Raw genomic sequence first — 10,302 nt, forward strand, 5'->3', positions numbered from 1 at the left:
ACAACAAAGTATGGCAAGAAAGAGGGTGGTGTAGGGGTAAGACTTTCACATATGAATATCATCCCTTTGAGTTTACAGGTCACGTAGCAACTCTACCACACAGGAACTCTTGCGTGTGTATTCTAGGTAGGCATTTAATTGGATGGCCATACCTACATGAAACAGTTCTTAATTTACAGTTCACATGCTGAGTTTAACAATAGGACAGGAAGCTCTCTTGTTATACTTATAAACAATGTCTCTAGCTTACTTTCCTTTATATAATTATGTGTTTCTTTTCTTAACTGCCAGTAACTGAAGTTTGACCACAGTGCTATTAAACAAGCTGTAAATCAGGTTTGTGAGTGTCTTTATGATCATAAAATGTGAAGAGGCTTTTGCATCCTCAATGGTCTGCTAATGTCCTGTTTCCCATGTGGGTGGGTACATGAGGATGAGGCAGGATCCAGGCCTGTGACTGGGATAGGCTCAGGCCACATCAGGACAGTGAACAGTCTTTGCTGTTGACTGGAGTTAGGCATTGCAGTTATTTATATTTTTTCAGTCTTTTTATTGGCATAGAGATGTCAGTGCTCTTCTGAATGTTTTAAAATGAAGGTCCAGTTACTACTGGACTTACAAAGGAACTCAGGCTTACTTAGTGAGGTAGGAACTTTACAGTCTGTGTTTATTTTATTTATTATTCCCTTACCCTCTTCATTCTGCTGTGAAAGGTATCTCTGAGTATACAGTTGGCAGTTACTACATCTCAAATGCATCTTCCAGAGCAGTTTCAGATGGATTTATTTTTGCCTTGTACTGTGATATGATCAGATACACAGGAGAATAGAAAAGTTTTTCAGTTTATTACATTTCTATGTATCTTTGATAATCCTCAAAAATACATCAAGTCCTAATATAACCCACATTTCAAAAAATGTTTAGATGCTCACAGGCTTAAAAAGGTATGTTTTAGTGTTCTGCTGAATCACGCTATCAGCTTAGAATTAAATATTTACAGATTTGAGCCTTTAGAGTTATATTTTTTTTAAAAGTAAGCAGAAAACTAGTGATCTCTGAAGAGTGACATGCTTTTCTTTCTGTACATTGACATTTTATACAACCTGTCTGGTGATCTGTTCCAGAAAATTTCCAGTCCTGGAAGTTTCCATCCATGTGTCCTATAACATCTATCATGCTTAGCTGTGTTTCGAGTGAAGGCTATAAGACCGTAGTCTCAGGGAGTAGAGATGTTCTGTAATTAGTAGAGCTTGGTCTGTTCTGTAAGCTTAGACTCAGAGAAAAGGGGAAGATAACTAGCTTGTCACCCAGAATCTGTTTTGTTTTTCTTCTCTAAAAGCACATTGCTAGCCAGCAAAAACTGATACATGAAAGTAGTTTAGCTATTTCGCTAGATTTCACCAAATGTCTCTGTGGTTTCTTTTCCCAGTAGCGGAAAAACTGGCAGAACTTGAACATCCTTATGTGAGATTTCAGAGCATGAAGGAGTTGCACTCTAAGCTTGGGATCAGAAAGTGGTGAGCTTAACTGAAACTACTAAGATGCATGATAACTACTATAAGCAGGAAAGAAATTCCTTGAATAACTTAGTTACAAAGCCTTCAAGCTTCAGCAATTTTTAATTGGAATTGACTGGTTTCTGTGGTGTTGTATGTTTTAAATTTTAGCACTGTGGTATCCCTGAAGGGTCCTTTATTGTAGTTAGCTATTTATTCCCTTCCTCTTTCACAATCTAGAGAGGTGTTTTGTGACTCCTTGCCTCCTAATAGTTATACTTGCACAATGCAGTGACCACAAATAAAAATATACCCGTAAACAATGTAGAAGAGAACTTTGAGTTCTGCGTTGCAAGCTGCCCCTCTGGGCAGAGGTGGATTACTTTTTATCTGAAGTGCTTATCTATACACTAATATACATAATACCTGAGGCCATAGCTTGAGCATTTCTTTTAGTAAGTGGCCTGGCTTAAACAGCAGAGCACTCTTTCCTTTGCTTGTTCCTTGGGCTACTCCTTTATTATGCTGGTGGGATTGTGTGGGCAAACATTGGTGAACTGGACTGGTGAGCTAACCTAGTCTAAAAATACTGGGTTTTTATTTTTATTTGGTTTTGATGGCCTGTTTTTGGCCTGAGTCAGTCCCCTGGTTCTTTTTGCTGTGCAGCAAATGGTAATGCTGACTTGTGGGTGAGGATAAACCCTGAGGATGGGGAGCCTGGTGCCAAGGTCCCATTTGTCAGAGTGCCCCGAGGGGGCAGTTAGGCAGTAGAGCAGGGCCAGTCTAATGGCTGCCTGCTGTGGTTGTGCTCAGGTCTACTTCTCCCTACAATGAAAAAGAAAAAAACAAATATATTTTTGCTTGCTTAGTGAGTGGTATTGATTGCAGCAGATAAATGAATGGAGTGGAAGAGGAAGAACAGATCATGTCTTTTGGTGGCAGCAAGGAAACGTACACAGAAACTTTGATGCTGGTAACTTGTCTGGTTTAAATCTACTGCATTAGAGCTCGCCCTCTACAAATATTTCTCTCTTTCCCTGTATGTGCCTTTATGAACTACAGAACTAGCAATCCAGTGAAAGAACTGCATGGTTTTCAGCTATGGCAAACTGAGTAGATACTTCTCCATTCAGCACTGCTCCAAGCCCAGCATAGGAAATGATGAATGTCTGGGCTGCAAGACCCAGCATAGTGCGAGCGATACATCCGTACTGGCCATGGAACCTGCGCTGCTCCAGTTGTATGATTGTGGAGATTTACCCAGTTGCTTTAAAGCAAAGGGGTCAGCCCCCAGCACGTGGATAACTGAGTGTGCAATTTGCTTTGCTGCTGCACTGAGCTCAGCCTGCCAGACCTTCACAGTGCTTGATGCTGCAGCTCGCTGGCTTCAGGGTAGGTCTTGCATGCCAGAACTGCAGCGTGGCAGTGGCTGCTCTAGCAGCCTTACCAACTACTGTGTAGAGTTGTTCGAGAAAAGGAGGAAAAGGTGTTAGTTCTATATTGTAATTTACATGTTTGGTACCACCAAAATCAGTGGAGAGATTGGATAACCTCCGTTATCCCAGTTTATTTCCAGTCTGCTACAATGCATAAGGAATGAGTACAGGACACGTCTCAAGATCACATCTGTTGTTTGATTTGGTGTTTTTTAATCTGGTAAGTAATGAAATCTTTCTGGATTTGACTTCCATTTTATTTAGCTGAAAAATTCAAACAACCATTCAACAGAAGAATTTCTTCATGTTTTATTACTTTTTTTCCCCTTGGCTTGGGAAAGTTGTATGGATCCTTTTTTCAATACACTGCTGATGGATTGTAGAATTTCACTGGACTTGCTACATACACAGGTAAAACTGAAAGGACTTTGTAATCTTAAAGATTACCTTTCCCACATTAATTTAATCTTCTATATAAATTCTTGACATATTTATAAATAGTTCTTGTTAGCACTGATTTGTGCCACTTTTCTAAGTGCCAGATATAGCTGTTGTTGGTAGGGAGCATGTTGGTGTTTTGGGTTTTTTTTCTCTTTCAAACCCTTATATTAGAGATTCTAACTCACCTATGGCTGAGGCATAGGAAAAATATTACACAAAAAGGACACATTTAGGTATCTATCCACTGTATTTTCAAGGTGATAATGTATCCTAATGTTCCTAATATGTAGGCACTCTGCAATCATATGAGAGCATAGGTGAACTGTAAGTTTGTTCTACACAGAGCTTTGGAAACTATTAATTCATGAGTAAAGAACAGTGTAGAGTGAACTTTTCCTAAAATCAAAGGCTTTGTTTAAAAACCAAAATAAACCTCAAGCTTTCTATTTCTATTTCTGAGTGTTTATGTGAAAGGAAATACATGTTTGCTGAATTTTTCTGCTAACTTTAAAAATTCTTTTAAGGCATTCCAGGAAGTTAAGAGGAATTGGGTTAAACCAACAGACAAGCAGATGCAGCAACTTCAATTTCGACAAAAATGTAAACAAAGCAAAGGTAAAACAGTATGTAAAAAACCAATCAAAACAAATCAAATAAGTGGGTTTTTTAAAGAAACTCTACTAGGGGCTGTGACTTCAAAAACAGAGCATGGTTTTGTGGAGTCATTTGAACTAGAGAGCCAGGTCTCCCATCTTCTGGTCAGATACTGAACCAACAAATAGAAAAGGAGATTCCAATCTCCGTTAATATTTTTTAAAAATTCCAACAGAATGAGCTGGACCTCAAGGGTTAACAAGAAGTATTTGATTAAATGCTATCATTCTCTCCAAAACTCAGGTGCAAAAGTTTGTCATTTAGGCAACCAGATGAAAATTTGGATTGCTGGGTCTGTTGTTCACAGTATTTCTTACTTGTTAGTTTTATCTCTTAGTATTATCATATCTGCTAATCATCCAAAAGACCCATCTCATCATATCCTGTTAAAAAAAATGAAAAAAAGTTTTTTACTCTGGACTATAAGCACTATTCTCTGAATCAAGCACTGACCTATTATTGTGTCAATCTATGTCCTTCCAGAAGAAAGAGCATTAGGAAGTTTAAATATTTGTCCTATAGCCCTCTTTCTTTCAGTTTCTTTTTTTTCTTTTTTCTTATTTTTCTTCTCCAAATCACTAGACCTACTTGTCGTTACAGCAAATTGTGTTAGTTCTGTCTCTTTGGTGCAGTTCCTGATGCAGATTTGAGAAATGCAGTTCTATGGTACATACAGCTAGATGTTTGATCCTTTTATTTGTGACTATCCAAAAGAAAGCTGCTCAGCTGACACCCATGTTGACAATTATGAGATTGATGCATGACACTGCCTACTAACAAATTAGAGGTTAGCTTTAAAATCAACAGGTGAAGAATTTGGAAGGTTACTTCTGTTGTAAGTACTTCACTCTCTTTGTATCTATATTCATTTCCTCTTCATGAAAAATAAGGTTGGAAGGCCTGGGGAGAAGGGGGTGATGTTTTTTAAAGCTCTTCCAATTGCCCATATTCTCCTCCAAATCTATTCTGAAACATATTCCCTTGGCAGCCTTTTCAGCAGTGAAACATCTTGCCTTACTCTGCCCTTTTCTTCCTTTCCTAGCATTCCATGTCATGCTTTACCTGCCCCTTTCCTTTCCTTTCGAAGGTAGGGTTGTCACAGTTTTGTGTGGGAGCAAAATAACTGCTTTAGCCAGCTTTATGCTTGCAAAGACTCCCCCTTACTACCTCCCACTTGCTCCCTCCCACAGGGAAAGTGTTCTGGTAGAGATTTCAGCTGTTTTATTTGTATATATATAAAATGAACCTAATTGACTGATTCTGATTTAAGGCTGGATACATTAATGCTGTTTTAGCTGCTCCCTCTGTTCATCGGCTGGAAGGTTTTTGTTTGGTTTTTCTGTTTGTTTGATTTTCCAGGGTATACAAAGGATGCCAAAGAAGCTTGGATACACTGGAGCTCCGATTTGAGTACAATGACTCAGGCACATGAAACTGGATAATTTTGTACACAAAACAGGTTATTTCTCAATCCTTTTAGGAAAGGATCAGAGTAAAATGTAATCTTGCAGGGTTAGTCATGCTGAGACTGGGCCATAAGGAACTGCAGTTTGTTTGTTGCACTATAAGGATGTTAAGAACAAGGTAAAATTAACTGAGTCAGGAAATGATAGTTCAGTTGTTAGGGACTGTAATTTTCTCCTGGAGAAGGAATGGAAGAGTCAAGTACATAATTCTGAAAAAATCAGAAAGTTCTCTGGTTTATTCTCTTTCGACCTTTGTGTTCAGTAGCTGCTTGAAGAAAATGGTATCAGAACAGATTATGAAGGCAGCCAAAGGCCAATAAATGGTGAGCATATGTGTCGGTATAGGAATTTGTATTTAATATGAGATAACACTGCTACTCTATCACTCTTACAACTGTGCTGAGAGAAGTACCATTGAGGAAAAGTATCTTGCACATTCCAAAATTTCACTCCAGAATTAATTGACTAAAAAGAACATCTTTGCTCAATTTTACTGAAATAATTTTATGAATGTTAGAAGGTTTATCATCACAGCTTTAATAATATGTTTTACATTCTCTCTCCTTGACTTTGACTTTTTCTGACTATGGTAAAGGGTATAGATGGTATAATTTTTTGAATGTTCTGCACTACCCTGTTGTATCCATTTCTGGCTTTCAGTTTTTCCCCACTTCACTTGCTTGCTCCATCTGCTGCAATGTTAGACCAAATTGAGATCTGTGGCATTCACACAGAGAAAATTTTTTATTTTAAATAGAAGTCTTAATAAACTAAGTGTCTGATTTGTAGCTAAAATACTTCTGTCTTTTGTGTGGGCCTTTCAGCATGGAAGGATGTTTAGATATTTGATATTTTTAAAAATCATTTCCAGCATTAGTAATGTCTTTATTTAACCTTGTGATATCTAAAGACTTTGTCTGCCAACTGAAAATGTCTGAAGAGGATAAACGAAAGGACCATGTGTAATCTTCTAGGCCCATGCTGACTAGAGCAAGCAATAATGCAATGAACAGCATGTTATTTCATAGCTTTAAACTCTAACGGATTCAGAAGAGAAGACCAATTTTAATCTTGGGAAAGATTAGATCTCTTTATTTCTAAATTTATTTGTAATGAAAGTAAACTTTTAATTATGAAGATTAGCATTCACTATGTAACTAATCAGCTGTGGATTGTAGCTTGTACCAAAACAGAGAATTATGAGAGAAGGGCCACTATTCCAGTTCATTTCTTACACCTTTGCTGCTGGGTGTAACTGAATGCTGATTTGCTCAGTGTATTTTGTTACAGTACTTAGAAGAGCATTTCAGCTTATTCTCAATTTACATTTGTAAATCTGTTCTGGAGATCAAGATGCCTGAATAGATGAAAAATAGTAAGAAATCCAGCATCGAACAAAAACAGGTTAGTGAGTGAGAAATTGTGTCAAAATATAAATACAGTATGTCCTTGCTTGTGTTGTTTAACCCAACCTCTGTTTTTCTGGTTAAGAAAACTTCTAAAAAATTTAGTAAGAGCTTCTTTGGGTAGGAAAAGGAATAAAACTTGAAATTTTGGGAGGATGAAGAGGGCAAGAAACATGTCTGAATAAAAAAAATTATTTTAGCTTGATGATTCAACAACTTGCTTCATTTTATTTGCTTATGGCAAGTATTTCTGAATGACATATTTAAAATTTACAGAAGGACAGAATGTATATGGAGATCAGGTATGTATATCTGCATGCACCTGCTGATATATTTTAGACTTGCACTTAGATTCCACACTAGGATTGTTTGTGCATTTGTTTTTCTCTCTGGTTGGGAATCATACTGATTTGGAAAATCTGACATGCTACATATCCATACACAGAAATTCTCATCACATAAAAGATGCAATTCCAAGTTCATTTGCAGGAATCAGTATCCATTGAAGATAGTTCCTGAACAGCTAAATGACTAAAAGATGTTGCTCTTTCAAGTCATTTGTTGAATGAAAGGGAATAACATAAAGTGAATTAAAATAAATACCTCTATTACAGTGTGTGATTGGCTGAAGAAAAGTGTTTCTAAAAGAAAAATATTTATAAAAACTCAGTATGAATTCAGAATAAAAGTGATGTTGCTGTACCTTTAGAAACCATAAAACCAATCACTAATTGCTCTTCAATAAGCAAATTGATTAAACTGCGTGGTGGGTTCTCTTGCCCCTTTCTTCAAAGTGCTCTGTACTTGCTACTGCTGGAGATGAGATTCTAGGCTAGGTGGGGCCTTCAGCATTCACAAATAACTTGCAAATGATATTAAGAGAGGCAACATTTTCTGACTAGAAGTGCACCTGTGCTGGAGACTGAAGGATGTGGTTTAGTGGTGTTGCTGCAGCAAAGCTTTAGCAAGGACTAAGTTCTGTGGCAGTCTGGGCTTGAGGCCATTGGTCTGACCTTAACATATTTAAAATATTTTTTTAAAAGAGAAGAACAGCCTTGGACAGGGCAACAGAAAATCCCTGAGTTTATCAGCTGTGTCTGGCTGCTGATGCAAAACTCAGTGAGCTGAAAAAATTAAAGCTGATAATTATAACAGAGCTGTTAAAGCAAATCACATATGCTCTTGTGTTAAACAGTGATAGTATGGAACGGTATATGTAATTTTTTACAGAAATTTGAAGTTGCTTATGTCTTCATATATCAAGCTGTGTTTTTAGAGAATTGATATCAAATCTTAAACCATGCATAGCTAGCTTCTAGATGTTTTGACCAAAATATTAAGGATTTCCTCTGCTATTTCTCTATTTTTTTTGCAAGATGCTTGAAAAATGTAGTAAAAGTTTATCTTTTGTACATGCTCATTTGAAAAAACATTGAGTTGGGTCTTTATAATTTTGGCATTAGAATCCCCAAGAGACTTATAAATCTTTGCTCTGAGTTGGGGAAAAGTTTAACTGGTGCTGTCGAAAGACTGAAAACTTACTGCTGACTCATGAGAAAAACATAACTTTTATTTTGTTCCTGATAATGTAGGAGTACATAATACAGCTAGCTTAGCATAACAGCCTGAAAATTCTTGTCTGAATACACAGCCTAGTGCAGCAATAAGATTTAGTAGGAAAATGAGAAGCATAGGTGTACTTTGCAGAAAGCAAGGCTGTGATGTAGAAGTGCCTGCACCTAGGCAATTCTGCTGTTATGTCTTTTGGAAGTCTTGAAACAGGCATGAAATAATTTCTACAGAGATAATGTATGCAAAACCTGGTTCCAGCTTCCTAATGCCTTAATGTTAGTTATTGCAGCATGGTTACCATAGCTTCATGATAGACACTTTCATTAGATTTTCAGGACATTTACTTTACAAGCATATATCAGGAAGATAAATCAGTGCCATAAATTTTCCTAATAAAACAGAAAAGTGCAGATACAGGCAATGGAACAGTATAATTTGCCTGCTTATACCTGCCAGATGATATGGTATCGAGAAGCTTCAGACAGTACTTGGTAGCCTTTAGGAAAAGTAGAGTTGAAAGGTAGCATTTATGCAGTTATGGTTAAAGAATGTGTGATTAACAGAAGTCAATCTAATTCAGAAGGCCTATTAGGCAGTTAAAGTACCTGTATATATAGCCTTGTGGATATATATATATATGTGTGTGTTATTCCAAATAACATCAATGTTGGCACATTTGGGAACTGCTGTTCAATCCACACATACAGTACATTGTAATAAGCCTTGAGCAGAAAAAAACTGTTCTTGTGTTCTATTCCAGTAGGAAAAAAAATTTCTGTTCTCTCTGAAAAATGCCAGAGATCAACCTGAACTATATTACGTGAGATTTTTTAGCTTGTTTGTATTTATCTATAATTATTGAAATGCATATGCCCTTCAAACTGTTTGTTTGTTCCACTGCATGTAGTTCCTTTGGGTTGTATCTCAAGGAAGAGATTTTTAGTCAAGCCAAATGAAGATGACTGTGTATTTGAGAAAATAAGTGAAGATCACCTCAATAGTTTATTTTAGATACTGTCTTTCAAAATGAATTGTCTGAAAATAACAAACCCATTGTTGAAGCCTTGAATTATAAATAAAAAAAAAAACAAAACAAAAAACCAAACCAAAACCAAAAATCTTCACTGTAATTCCTTGCCTGTGCACTGTTCTTTAGAGATTTTACAAATCTAGTTACTAGTGAGAATGGGTGCTGAGACTCTGCTTTTTTTTGTTTTCCCTTTCCCCAGACACTGTTCGAGCAGAAAGGGGAGGGTTGACAGGAAAAGATGCTACTCTATTAGCAAGGAAAAAGTATTTACACATCAGTTTCTAATGTTTCTGTGAATGCAATTAGTGTGATGGTTGAGCAGGCTACTGCCACCTAGGCATTTTCGGGGAAAGGCATGCATTTCCTCTAATCTTTCCAAGCAGACCAGACTGTTGTGGTTCGTTTACTGACCTGCTGAGGTATGATCCATCCAAAAAAAAAGCTACACTAATATTGTGGGTGAAGTCAAATAACTGCAGCCCCCACCCTTTCTCCCCTCTCACCCCTGCTCCCATTCACTTATACTCAGAACCTTGGTGCTGAGGCGAGGTGGGGACAGAGGCACTGTACTTTTGCCTGAATGTTTAGCTTGCTGTTTTTTGTGGGTTTACAGGGATAGCACACACAGCGTCAAAATCGCAGAATCACAGAATCAGTTAGGTTGGAAAAGTTGTCTGAGATCGAGTCCAACCTCTGCCCGAATACCACCCCATCAACCACACCATGGTCCAGTCTTAAACTCTTTAAACATGTCCAGGGCTGGAGACTCTCCCACCTCCCTGGGCAGTGTCTAATCACCCT

General features: G+C 37.4%; 1 protein-coding gene across 1 annotated transcript in view; it reads left to right on the plus strand.

Annotated features, from left to right (window-relative positions):
• SNX31 (sorting nexin 31) overlaps positions 1–10,302 on the plus strand; it is a 36,359-nt gene that overhangs the window by 14,653 nt on the left and 11,404 nt on the right. The window contains 10 exon segments of the mRNA XM_088064789.1: positions 1,430–1,517; positions 3,274–3,343; positions 3,898–3,962; positions 3,964–3,988; positions 4,660–4,780; positions 4,783–4,882; positions 5,411–5,487; positions 5,743–5,816; positions 6,841–6,901; positions 9,379–9,471. Of these exon segments, the coding sequence (XP_087920915.1) occupies positions 1,430–1,517; positions 3,274–3,343; positions 3,898–3,962; positions 3,964–3,988; positions 4,660–4,780; positions 4,783–4,882; positions 5,411–5,487; positions 5,743–5,816; positions 6,841–6,901; positions 9,379–9,471 (774 nt within the window).

Source organism: Pseudopodoces humilis, chromosome 1 (assembly GCF_049639895.1).
Source record: "Pseudopodoces humilis isolate 2021_Gansu_Grassland_sample_001 chromosome 1, ASM4963989v1, whole genome shotgun sequence".
Lineage (NCBI taxonomy): Eukaryota > Metazoa > Chordata > Aves > Passeriformes > Paridae > Pseudopodoces > Pseudopodoces humilis.